This window comes from Manacus candei, unplaced genomic scaffold (assembly GCF_025592945.1).
Source record: "Manacus candei isolate 608988 ecotype Guabito, Panama unplaced genomic scaffold, ASM2559294v1 h1tg000094l, whole genome shotgun sequence".
NCBI classification, from domain to species: Eukaryota; Metazoa; Chordata; class Aves; order Passeriformes; family Pipridae; genus Manacus; species Manacus candei.
This window is the reverse complement of record NW_026138142.1, coordinates 5,172,334-5,185,485: the sequence shown is the minus strand read 5'-3', so window position 1 is coordinate 5,185,485 and position 13,152 is coordinate 5,172,334. Positions and strand designations below refer to the sequence as shown.

Sequence of the window (13,152 nt, the reverse complement as noted above, 5' to 3'; positions counted from 1 at the left end):
TTTTCTTTCCAGAAAAACCTAATTATTTTGTCAAGGAGCTTTCAGACCTGAAGGTCGACGAGAGTGGGACCGCAGTTTTCACATGCCAGAGCGAGAGAGCTGCATCCTCCGTGGTCTGGAGGAAAGGCATCGCCGAGCTCAGGGCCGGCAGGAAATACGAGATCACACAGAAGGGACAAGACCTCCAGCTGACCATAAAGAACCTGGAGAAAAGCGACAGTGACACTTACAGCTGTGACATTGGTGATGCCCAGTCCAGAGCCAAGCTGGTCGTGCAAGGTACGAATGGGAGGGATGTGACTGTACATCCCATTTCTCCGTGGGAAACGTTATGTGCACAGGCACACCCGTTTCTCTGCATGTGGGTGGCAGATCCGTGGATTTTTGGGTCTGGCTCACCCATGATGTAAGGAATACGTAGGCAAAAATATAGATGTGGAGCTGGACAGGCCAAGAAACTTGAAGCAATTACACCTGGAGTGTTTTGGGTGTGATTTAACCCCAAAATGCTGGTGTGAGGAGGAGGTGGTGTTCCTCTGTCAACATACAATGGACAGGGTTCAGAGAGCCTGCTGTTAGATGGGGGGGAAATCATTCTGCATCCAGGCTTTTCTTTGTATCCCTTGATGCCTCTTCCCAGTAGTGGTTTCTAAGAGGTGATGGCTTAATAGTAATCCATAGAATCACAGAATGGTTTGGGTTGGAAGGGATCTTAAAGATCATCTCATTCCAACCCCCTGCCATGGGCAGGGACACCTTCCACTAGCCCAGGTTGCTCCAGACCCATCCAACCTGGCCTTGGACACTTCCAGGGATGGGGCAGCCACAGCTTCTCTGGGCAACCTGTGCCAGGGCATCACCACCCTTACAGCCAAGAATTTCTCCCTAAAATGTGATCCAAACTTGCTCTCTTTCAGTTAAAACCATTCCCCCTTGTCCTGTCTCTCCAAGGACCTTATCCCAAGTCCCTCTCCAGCTCTCCTGGAGCCCCTTTAGGCCCTGCCAGGGGCTCTCAGCTCTCCCTGGAGCCTTCTCTTCTCCAGGTGAACCCCCCCAGCTCTCCCAGCCTGGCTCCAGAGCAGAGGGGCTCCAGCCCTTGGAGCACCTCCATGACCAGAATCTTTTTTGTGTCCCTCTGCACCTCAGAGGTGAAGGGAACGACCCAACCTCCCCCTGAAGAGCACAACCAGTACAGCAGGTTTTTTTGGCTCCCTGGGCAGTGAATGAGCTGTGGTGGGCAGTGCTGGTGGCAGGGCAGTGTTTGAGGGGAGGGAGGGAGGTCTGGTTGTTACTGTTCCTCACAGGTCTCCAGATGGGAGAAACCCCTGAGAGGAAATTGGTAAAACAAAGAATAGAACAGGAGGAATGATTCCAGAACAGTCAGATGGAGATGCAGTGGCAGTGTCCACTTGCTAATTGTTATGTTTTTGAAACACAAGGGGATGAAGTCAGACTCCTCCATCTCTGATCATCTGCTAGAGCAGATGTTGAGAAACAAAGAAATGTGTTTAATCCCCCTCATAACATCAGGCTCTGAGCTACCTGAATTCATTGTGAGCTTCCTAACAGCAGCTTTTCTGAGTGGAGAAAATACTTAACTGTCAAGAAGATAAAAGTAAAAAATCCCTCCCTTTACCAGTTTTGTAAGTAGGAGGAACATCACAGGTGTTTTTGTATACAACAATAACCTTATTTTATGTATATTTATAGTTAGGTTTATCTTTATATATATGTATTTATATACTTATATATTTATTTCTAGTTAGGTGTATATCTATTTATACAGGCAGGTTTTTGGGGGAGAGGTTTTGTTTCTTTTTAGCAAAGCTGCAGTCAGACACACTCTCCCCTTCCCACTGTGTTTGTGGTTGGACTGACTTCAAAGAAGGTGGAGGCTCTGTGGTCCCATCCCATAGAAATGAAGTTATATTTGCTCTAGAAAAAAACAGAAGTTGTCATGGGAGGGATTATCTGCTCAGTGATGTCTAGAGCCCAATAATGCTGTCAGAGGCTCATCTTTTCAAACTAGTTTAACTAGGAGAAGGTTTATAACACTAGATCTGCATTCTGCTTGTTCTGCTTTATGTTTTCTGGTGCTTTAAAGTTGTCTTCATCCTATTTTGGTGTGTGTGTCCTGTATATATTCTCTTCCTGTTGAGTGGGTTTTGTGTTCAGTATCAGGGGAATTATGTTTCAGCCTTCTGTATCATGAACATATTTCTTTCTTGAAAAAAAAAAAACTCACATGGGAAATCCTGAGAGTTTTCCATATGGCTTTTCGTGCTAGAAGCAGAAGATTCCAGTAATTGATGTATCTATGTTCCTTTCAGGCCAGAAAGTGCTAATAACAGAAGACCTGGAAGATGTCACTGTGTTAGAAGGAGAATCTGCCACGTTCAAGTGCAGAATCTCTCCCGTAGACTGTAGCAAAGTGCAGTGGTTTTTGGATAAGACCCCACTCCATACCAATGAACTTAATGAGATCCAGTCCCAGCCTGGGGGATATCACCTGCTAACGCTGAGAAAGCTCTCACTGAAGGACTCGGGGGTCATTACATTTGAAGCTGGTGATAAGAAAACATCTGCCAGTTTGGTTGTGAAAGGTAAATCCGTCCTAAAAAAACCTGCAGGAGAGGAAAATAACGAGCGGAAATAAGCGGGGTTAACGTGGGCAGGTGGAAAAAAAATATAAAAAAGAAAAAAGAAAGGACAAAAATGCTACAAATTTAGCCCCATCATGTGTCTATCTGTCTGTGTTCAAGAACAGAATTACTTATATATAATGAAATTACAGCTGGAGAATGAACACTTTGTAATCCTGGACAACCCTTGGAGTGTTTATTGGATCTTAGGTGGGAATGTTATTCTGCAGTGATGGTACATTGGAGGCCTTGTTCAGTTTTCCTTGAGTGGGCTGATAAGGTGCTGATTAACGAGGACGAATCAATTAATTCAATGAAAAAAAATCGAGTGCCAGCAATAAGTTTTAAATTTAGTTTTTTTGCTGTTTGAAAGGCAACACTGCATGTTGTTCTCTGCTGTGCATTGTTGACAACGGGTTTTTTTCTCTGGAAAAGTTAAAGTGAGTTAAAACTGCAGTGTTAGTCTGCTTCTATGGCAAGGAAACGAAATGAATGCCAAACAGCCCAAGAATGTGGGATTAGAGGCAAGTTTTCTTCCTGGAAATGTAAATATTTCTGTTGCCCGGAGATAAAAAACACGCTGTCTCCCCCGTGTCAGATCACAGCCTCATTTTTCACAAATACCTCGTTTATTTCAAAGAATATTTTTCTTTTTTTCAGAGTTTGAAAAGGTACCCAAATTTTTCCAACCTACAGAAATGAAAATAGATTATTATGTTTGTGGTTGGTGGGGGTTTTTTCTGGTTTTTTTGGGTTGGGTTGAGTTGGGTTTTTTGGTGGTTTTTTTTTGTTTTCTGAAGGAAAATGAAAGGTTTTATTTGCAAAAGACTAATATGTAATGTTGTAGTACCATAACCAGGCTTTGGTCTCCTGATTGATTGGATTTTTAGGAATTAAAAAGCATTAAACTGGGAGGGATGAGATTTACATTGGCCAATTTAGCTATTGGTATCTACCTTAGGTTACTTCTATAAGATGTGTAGAAAGGTAAGCACTTCCAGGGAGTTTCTCTGTCCTACTGGCCTATTTTGGAATTAAATATTTGGTTTCTGGAGGTGTCTGTCACCTTCCAGAGGCTACAGAAACACCCTAAATGACCTATCTGAGCTATCTGTTTGACTTTTAGAGGACTTGTTCTACTGAGATCTGCTCTAGATGAGAGAAATTTGTATTGCACCTCAATTCATGCAGAATTAACTTTTCCACATTCATGTAAAAGGTTCAAACTAATCAGCTGCCATGGGAAAAGGCTTAGAAAAATTGTGCTTCAGTCTTATTGCTGTTTACTGGGAAGTGAGAGAGGTTTTATTTATGTTCCTCAACAGGAATATTGTCTTCTCAGTTTCTCCCAGATGTCAGTGGGTATTTAAACAACAATTTGTGGCATCACTGGTGCTTCCCAAGGACTTAATAGTCACAAACACCAAACTATTTGTCAATAACCTTGACCTGCAGCTTTGATACAAGTAGTCCTGGATGCAAACCTCATGGATTACTTGTGATCTGAAAATCCACACCCCTTCTGAAACATCTCAGATGGATTTTATGTGATTCTAGAGAAGCCCTGAGCCTTCACAAAGGAGCTGATTGATACTGGAGAGTGTGAGGGAGAGGATGTGATCCTGCACTGTGAAACCTCCAAATCAGACAGGCCTGTAAAGTGGTGCAAAGGTGGGAAGAGCCTCAGGAATCCTTCCAAGTGCAACATCATCTGATTGGGATTTGAAGCCAAGCTTGTTGTTCACAGGGCAGAAGAGACAGTGGCAGATATGAGTGTGAGGCTGGAACAGCTAAAAGCAGTGCAGTTATTCCTGTCAGGGATAATAACTTGGAGTTATTAATTAATATTATAATTTTGGAGTGATGGTTTGGGTCCTAAATCATCACCTAACATCTAGGTCAGAGTAATTAATGGAAATGAAGAAAACATGAAACTCTACTGAAAAGGGACTTCGTGTCTTTGCACTGAAATGTTTTCATCAAGTTGCCCAGAACAGCACCCAGAGAGGGGAAAGAATTGAAGCAGGAAAATCCTTCTTCTGAGCTGGTTTTAGCTCTGTGCAGATTAAGTGTCTAAGTTCTCTGGGAATCACATAATCCTGGAATGGTTTGGGTTGGAAGGGACCTTAAAGATGATCTTGTTCCAACCCCCAAGGAGAAAGCAGTGGGTCAGCAGAGGACAGGTATCTCTGCAGGAGATCCACCCAGCCTAAGAGGTAATCCAGAGAAAGGATGAATCACCTCCTGAATCTGTCTCCTAAAAATGGACAAAGCCAAGGAATGACACATGAGAGGAAGAAACCTTGTGTTCTCCCCCGTGGTAAAGGAGAACAGCAAACTTGCAAAGTGCAGCTTCTCCTGGGGGAGGGACTTGAATAAAACAAGATTGAGCTGAACCACTACCCCAAAAGAGGGAGTCTATGAAAACGAAGGACCTTGATCTTCTGCAGTAATCTCCCAAAAATCATAGACACTTAGTACGAGAGTGCCATTAGAACCTCTTCAAATGTGTATTTTGAACTAAAAAAAAAATCCAAATAATCTTTAATCCATCTACCTGAATCCCAGAATATAAAATGGAAAGTATGTTGATCCTGCCCTTGTTAACGAGCTCTTAGAGGAAAATGGGTGTTTGAATCCTTTGTTTCCAGTGCAAGTGGATTCAAATGTGTAAATTCATCAAATTTCTGATGAATCTCTCCAAGGAGGGAGATCACACCCCTACATTTGTCTAGGTAATTACTTTAGGCATCCAAATTTATCAGAGCAATGCACCCAAGGAGTATGATCAGGCAGGAGGTGCCATCCTGTTTGATAGGACAAGGGGTGATGGTTTTAAACTAAAAACCATTTAGATTAAAACCAGTTTAGATTATGTGTAAGGGAGAGTTTTTGTTACAATGAAAGTGGTTTAAAACACCATAAGAGGTTACCCAGAGAGGTGGTGGATGCTCCATCTCTGGAAACATTCAAGGCCAGGATGGATGGGGCTTGGAGCAATCTGATCTGGTTGAAGATGTCTCTGCTCATTGCAGGGGAGTTGGGTTTGATGACCTTCCAACCCAAACTCTCCTATGATTCCATGATCTAAAGGGTTGTTATCTAAGCTGAAGCAAAAGTTCTTAGATGAGCCTTTAGTGCAATTCTCTGAGTTAGAACTGGGCCTATCTATAATCACCTCACAATTGCTCCTGCCTGTCCCAAGTCATTGCCCCAGCCTGAGGTTTAGGGGGAGCTCAAGTTTCTGTGCCTTAAAAATCACTTGTTCACCTGGGCAGGTTTGAGCAGGCACAGAAGGCTGTTAAAGGCACAGGCTGTGTTTAAACCAGACCAGTGGATATCCTGTGTGGTATTTGGCACTTGGAATGCAGGATCAGAACATGCACTGGGATTAGAGGGTTCAGGGTGAACAGAGAAAAGCATTTGGGTTGTTGGAACGGTCAACCTGAACCTCAGAGCGTGGAGTTGGGAGGACAAGCTGCTCACAGGGTTTATCCAGAGCACCAAGAAACAAAGCAACTTAAGGCTGAGGTCTGCTGTGCAAGGAAAGAGAAGACCTTGATGATGTAGTGAAGAAGAGATGGTGGTTAAAGGTCCCAATTTTCTCTGTCTTTCTCTACAAAAGGACGTTTTCTCAATACCCATTATACACAAAGGATCTGTGTTGGCTTCAGTAGGACCTGGACCTCACCCATGGTGAACAATTCTCTGTTAGAAGAAAATCACATTGGTAATGTTCCACCACAACCCCTTTTTTTTCCCTTCACAGAGAGGGGTGTGGGGTTGAAACACATGGATTCGGATCACCAGGAGATGTGAAGGAGTCAAGTCATAATGATGTCTACAACAAATTGCACCTTTGGAGCTTCCCTTTAGGGAACCTTTCTGTTAGAGTCACGTCAGAACAGGAGAATGCAAATATAGGGAAAAAAAAAAGGAAAAAAATAGGAAAAAATAGGAAAAAGTTCAGTAGTCATGTGACACTGAGTGTCCCAAACTAGAGGTAAAAGGGAAACAAAAGAACAAGCTGTAGTTTTTCAACAGCCACAAATTAGGTGCATCTCGAATCAGTAGCTGACTTGCATATTCATAAGACAGCAGAATTCAGGAAGGATTTTGTTTTTCATTACCTAAAGGGAGAACACTTCAGTTGAGGTATTTTTCCAGTAAGTTCCTTCCCTGCCGTAACTCAGCTTAAAGCCTTAAATCCCAGGCTGTGACAGACCCTGTGGAGGAAGATCCCCAGGGACCCTGCCATGTACGGCTGTGCTTCCCCCTCTGTGTTTGCTCCGTGCTGGTTTTAAGTCTGTGTTGTTTTTTTTTTTTAATCATGATAAATCAATACTGCTGGCTGTGACAGAAAGTGCTTTGCCACTGCTGTGTCCTCTGTGCTGTGTGTGAGTTGACCTCCTGAAGTTTTATGGGTTTTGTGCCGGTGGTCCAGCCCTGAGCACCCCTCTGTGACACAGTTTGTGCCATTTATAGCAGTGCAGCGTCTGCCACTGATGTTAATAATGAAAGCAGTGATAGCAGCAATGTCTTCAACAGTGCAGACAGTGGTTAAAAGGAAAATAAACATATGGCCTCAATTTTTTTTTTTCTGCTGCTGTAAAGTGCTGGCAGCCAGATGTGAGATGTCAGAATCTGTTTACTGTTTGCCAGTGCTTTTCCATTCCTGCAGTTTTCTGTCTCAAGAACAAAGTCTGATACTAAAAGGGGGAGGATGATTGCCAGTCTCACGCGTTTCCTTCAACATCTTTTTCAGAAAAACCACTCCTTTTCAAGCAAGAGCTCCAAAACGAAGAGGCTAAAGAAGGAAAACAGGTCAAGCTGACCTGCGAGCTCAGCAAACCTGGTGCCCCAGTGAAGTGGATGAAGGGAGACACTGTCCTCCATGCCAGTGAGAAGTATGAATTTAAGCAGCATGGAACTGTGGCAGAGCTCGTTATCCGAGACCTCAAACCCATGGATGCTGGGGAATACACCTGCAGCTCTGGGGAGCTCAAAACCACTGCCCGGGTGAAAGTGAACGGTGGGTAGAGTTAGAGACATTAAACACTTCCTTAATCGAGTGCTTAATAGGTCTATTAAAAAAATATCACATAACACTTCATTTTTTTTTAATGTTAATGCCATCTTTAACACGTAGAATTTAAAGGTAATATTGCACGCTTTTTATCACCTGTGTATATTTAATTCACGTTGTCTCACATTCTGTGTTAGGGGTTTTAAATCTGTAACTTCCAACTGGGCAAAAACTAATTAAGTGGAGTTCAGAGGACTATTTTTCTATGCCCTACGTGCTGTATTTCCTGACCTATGAGCTGTTTTACATGGCTGGGGTTAAGAATGGAGTTACAGATGGAGACCAGTAGTGTTGGAGCACAGGAATGTGAAAACATAAATGCAGTCCATGAAAAATTGCAGGTGGCCAGGTGATTAATTTTTAGACCCCCAAACTCCCACAAACATCCTTTTTAAAGGCTCTCAGGTGCCATCTGCACTCCCCAATGGCCTTTAACAAATATAGTAGCTTTAGTAACATAGGAAAAGTAGTATGTGCTGGAGCAGAGAGTGGGAGAAATATAGGATATGAATATTATTTCAGAGCCCTGCAGGATCAGGGAATTCATTAGGTGATGATGCCCAGGGGATTCTGAAAGGGTCCTTACTAAAAATGAGGAATAATTTCCCCCATATTCCCAGGAATCCACAGTGAGATGATAACATCTGGGGGAGAGATTTATTCCTGCTCCCAGGCAGGATCATGTTGATGCCACACAGCCAAGGGAGGCTTAAGGGCTGCTCTGCTCACTTGCAAAAGGACTGGTTTTAAGAGGTGACAGCTCTCTTGGGGGCACTTGTCGTAGAGCCAGGTCAAGAGGGCATGTCCTAATCCCTGGATCTGTGTTCCAGCTGTGCCTGTCCTTTTTAAACAAGCCCTGGAGAACACGGATATGGAAGAAGGGAAATCCGTCTCCTTGCGCTGCGAACTCACAAAAGCCGATGCCACCGTGGTGTGGAAGAAGGGAGGAGCCACGCTCCAGGCAAGTGCCAAATATGAAATGAAGCAGAAGGGGACAGTGGCAGAGCTGGTGATTCATAATGCAGAGCCAGAAGATGCGGGAAGATACACCTGTGACACTGGAGACCAGCAGAGCACAGCCCAAGTCAAAATCCATGGTAGGAACGAGACACCTGCTTGTGACCATTTGTTGTTGTCCTTGCCATGGTCCTGCTACCTCCTGCACATTTAGAGTTCGGAAAAATAGGGATGAGTACAAACAAAAGGGTCTGTTGTGTTTTCTGGGATGGTAACTTCATACTAAAGCATATCAATCAAATATATCTGATAACAAAATATCTTTTTTTTCCTTATGAAATATCTCTTATGCTTTGGATAGAGACGACTGTCCAAGCTCTAAGCCAAGAGGTAAGAAGGGCCTCAGCTACACCTTTTATTAAAGAATATGCAGTTCTTTTCTCCACTTTCTCAGCAAGTTTTTACTTGTCTGTGACTGCCAGCGTTTGGGCAGCAGAAGGGTAATTGCTTTGACATTCTAATTATTGGTAAATAGTTGCTCTCTTTTCATGTGGTCCAAAACTCTTGGTGTGTTATTGTAAATACAAATGGAGTCCTGGAAGTGCAGGTAGGTCAGAGCTCATTTGCTGTGCCTGCCAAGAGAATTTGTTTTGGCTTTGGGTCCCGTATGAGGTCACCAGATGGTGATGATGCTCCCAAAGTAAACTGAGAATGCTTCATTCCTCAGCTGCCTCTGTGCTCTTCAAGGAAGAGCTGAAGCCCGTGGAAGCTGTGGAAGGTGGGACAGCCACCCTGCAGTGCCAGCTGAGCAGAGAGGCCCCCGTGGAGTGGAGGAAGGGGCAAACTCTTCTCCGGCCAAGTAACAAGTACAAGATGAGGCAGGAGGGCACAGTGGCTGAGCTGCTGATCCATGATCTGGACCCAAAGGATGCTGGAGACTATTCATGTCTAGTGGGGAACCAAAAAACCACGGCAGCCTTGTCAGTGAATGGTAAAAAGGCAGAAATAACCTGTGAAACTCTGGAATGGTTTTGTCCACCTCTTCCCTCCTCCTCTCTGTACATTCCCTCACAGCACTCATCTCCATGTCCTGCTTGCACTGCTTTCATCCATCTTCTTTTTCATGTTGCCATGTCACTCCTGTCCCCAGTCTTCATCCTCAATCGGCTTTCATTATGCCCAGTGTTGGATATGTGTGTGTGTGTGTTGTCTTCTTACCTTTCCTCAAATGAAGAGAGCTGTCCTGCACGTGTGTTTTCCTGAATTAACATGGAAACATAAGATTCCTTGGGATTTTCTGTTAAGGAGGGTTTAATGATGAGGATGAGTTTGTCATTTACATGCATGATCCCAATCAAGACCATGAATCGATTCCCACAGAACAAGTTACTAGAGAATTTCTTTCACCATCCATGAAAAAAAAGACGGGATGTGCTTAAGGACAGAGGGTGTTGGAAGAAGGCTTGGGTGGATACACAACAAATAACGAGTGAGCCTCTGAGCAGAGATCTGAGCAGGGTGTCTTGGGTTGCAACCCCTTTCCCTTCTGCATCTCCCAGCCCTGCCAGTGCGTTTCAAAAAGGAGCTGAGGAACGAGGAGGCCACGGAGAGCGGGACGGCGACGCTGCAGTGCGAGCTGAGCCGGCCCGGGGGCTCTGTCCAGTGGAGCAGGGATGGGAAGGTGCTGGAGCCAAATGGAAAGTACAAAATGAGACGGGAAGGGCGCTTTGTTGAGCTGGTTATCCAAGACCTGGACTTGGCGGATGCCGGGAGCTACACCTGCACGTGTGGAGACCAGAAGACAACGGCTGCTCTGAGAGTGAATGGTAACTGTTCTACCCATGTTTCTCTTTAAGCCCCAAACACACCTTAAATTGCAGAGTTTTCTGGTCAGCCAAAGCTTGGTCAGTGTATTTTTTTTAGAGGTTTCGTGTTCTTGGCTCTGTGGTACCAAAGAGTCATCCTGTTGGAGGATATTCCCTTGTGCTTTTTTTGCCTCGAGGCGGCACATCTATGATGCATATTGTTTTCTTTAATTTGTTTCTCTCTTCTTTAGGAGTTTTCACCCCCATTTCAACAATACACACCCAGAAATAATGCATTTTTGGTTAAATGTATACACTGAGCCCAGTAACTTACAGCACAGTCCAGTTCATTCCATTCCATTCCAGTGCTGATTCCCTCTCTGTTGGTATTGCATCCCTCAGCCTTGCCTGTCCTCTTCCAAGAAGAACTGACGAACAAGGAAGCTACAGAGGGGGAGGCAGTGACTTTGCACTGTAAACTGAGCAAATCGGCCCCAGTTGAGTGGAAAAAGGGGAATGTGGTCCTCAAGCCAAGTGAAAAATACAAAATAGAGCAGGAAGGCCCCTTTGCAGAGCTGAGGATCCAGGATTTGGGACTGGCAGATGCTGGTGATTACCACTGTGTGTGTGGAGACCAACAGACCACGGCTGCTTTGACAGTAAATGGTAAAAAAGAATTTCTCAGCACGTGCCCAAGTAAACCTGTGTGATTCCAAGACCTCTTCCTCTTTTTCTTCTGCTTCCTCTGATCCCTGTATACTTCCTACCCTCCCCTCTGCTGATTAATCTTCCTCTCCTGTTTTCCTTCTCTCTCTCTCTTTTTCCTTTCACCTGATGCCCTCTTGACGTGCTGTTTGTCTTCCTGGGTGCTGAGTGAGCACAGGCCCCCAGCTCAACACAACCTCCCTAGTCCAGAATAGCTGCTTGTTTAGAAGTTTTCCCACGGGGATTGACCTAAAAGTGGGAATAATATTTACTTTTTCTGACTTACACTGTCACACTTGTTGCTCCTAAGGGGAACAAGTTTCCCTCAATATTTGCTGCTACACAAGGACAACCTTCATGAAAAATAGGCTTTTTTTTTTTTTTTTTAATACTCCTGCTACTCCCAGCTCCATTTTGACCAATTTTGGCTTAGCTCTTCCAAAGCAAATACTTTATCTCTGCAGAACACTGACAGCATGTTTGTGACTGCTCTGCTTTAAGGGGCTCTATTTATTTCAGACAATGCCATAAATCAGGCACTTCTGTAGAGCTGCTGCTCTTCTCAAGGGAAACAAAATGCTCTGGGTCTCATATTGAAATGTGGCCTCTGATTTTATGGTATATAAAGGAAAGGATAGATGGCTTGGCAACTATTTTTTCAGATAGACTTGTTTTTAAAGAATGTTTTAAAGCATGAGGAAGAAAAAACAAAGTAAAAATCAAACTGAATTGTCTTTTGAAGCATTAGAGATTGGAGGAATGAAATCCTGGAGGAGATCAAGAAGGTCTTATGGCTTCTGGGAGATAAGAGAGTGATTAGATCTTGGGTCAGGCTTTCTCAGGGTTGATGCCATGTCCATGTTGCATTTACTCTGCAGTCCTGCCTGCTCTTTTCACCAAAGAACTGACAGACCAAGAAGCCACTGAAGGTAAAAGTGTCTCCCTGCACTGTGAGCTGAACAAGGCAGCTGCCAAGGTGGAGTGGAAGAAGGGATTCAAGACCCTCAAGCCAAGTGACAAGTACAAAATGAAACGGGAAGGTGTCACTGCAGAGCTCACAATCCAGAGCCTGGACACGGCGGACGCTGGGAATTACTCCTGCGTGTGTGGGGACCAGCAGACCATGGCAGTTTTGACAGTTCATGGTAAAACAAACAAAACAAGGCACACTCTGGAAGTAACTATCCTGTTTTCTCTGCTCATTTGGACAGGTCACACTCCCATCTCCTCCTTCTGCCAGAGCTTTATCCACAGTTCCATCAGCTGGAACGTGTGGCACAAGAGGGGTATCGGGGTCCGAGCTCAGAGTGAGCCAACCAGGGTTGTTCCCACTGCTTTAATTAAGGATCCATCATTTTGCTTTTCCCTTGAAAGTTCCTTTACTAGACTCCCCGTTACGCTCAAGCCAAAAATTGTCTTTCCTCAAAGGGGTTATGACTTAGGGATTTTTTTTTTTAAGGTCTCATAAAGTTCCAAAAGGTGAGGTTGTTCCATGGAATCTTATGCCCACACTTCATTCCTGAGACAACAAGGTGATTTTACACTTACAGCCCAGTTGTCATGGCATTCAGTTGGTGTCCTGTGTAATAGCCCAAATCTTCTAAGGGAGGGTAAAAGGGAGAGCTTTGATTTTAACTGAACCTGACATCTTTGAAAGGGTATGTCAGTTCAGGTGAAAATGCTTGTTTTCTCACCCTGTATTGAAATGAACAACTTCATTTCAAACTGACATTTAGAATGAAACTCCAGTGTTTCATTTTTATTTTTTTTTTTAAATGTGAAATGTCTCTTTGTTTGCTTGAGGATGTGAAAACACAGCAAACATCCTCCCCTTACGGTTTAAAAAGTCATATAAGAAAACCATTTTTTTTCCCCCAGAAATTTCAAACTAGTCTTTTTGCTTGAAATTTCACAGGGAAAAAAAAAAAAAAAAGGCCTTTCTACTTCTGTTTGTATT

General features: G+C 43.9%; 1 protein-coding gene across 2 annotated transcripts in view; it reads left to right on the top strand.

The window, feature by feature from the left end:
• OBSCN (obscurin, cytoskeletal calmodulin and titin-interacting RhoGEF) overlaps window positions 1–13,152 on the top strand; it is a 185,497-nt gene that overhangs the window by 65,066 nt on the left and 107,279 nt on the right. Inside the window, exons 33-40 of one of the 2 annotated variants that reach the window (XM_051768316.1) lie at window positions 13–279; window positions 2,331–2,603; window positions 7,408–7,674; window positions 8,559–8,825; window positions 9,413–9,676; window positions 10,245–10,511; window positions 10,893–11,156; window positions 12,074–12,340. In XM_051768316.1, the coding sequence (XP_051624276.1) occupies window positions 13–279; window positions 2,331–2,603; window positions 7,408–7,674; window positions 8,559–8,825; window positions 9,413–9,676; window positions 10,245–10,511; window positions 10,893–11,156; window positions 12,074–12,340 (2,136 nt within the window). The remainder of the gene's footprint in view (window positions 1–12; window positions 280–2,330; window positions 2,604–7,407; window positions 7,675–8,558; window positions 8,826–9,412; window positions 9,677–10,244; window positions 10,512–10,892; window positions 11,157–12,073; window positions 12,341–13,152) is intronic. The other variant, XM_051768317.1, reaches the window with a different exon arrangement.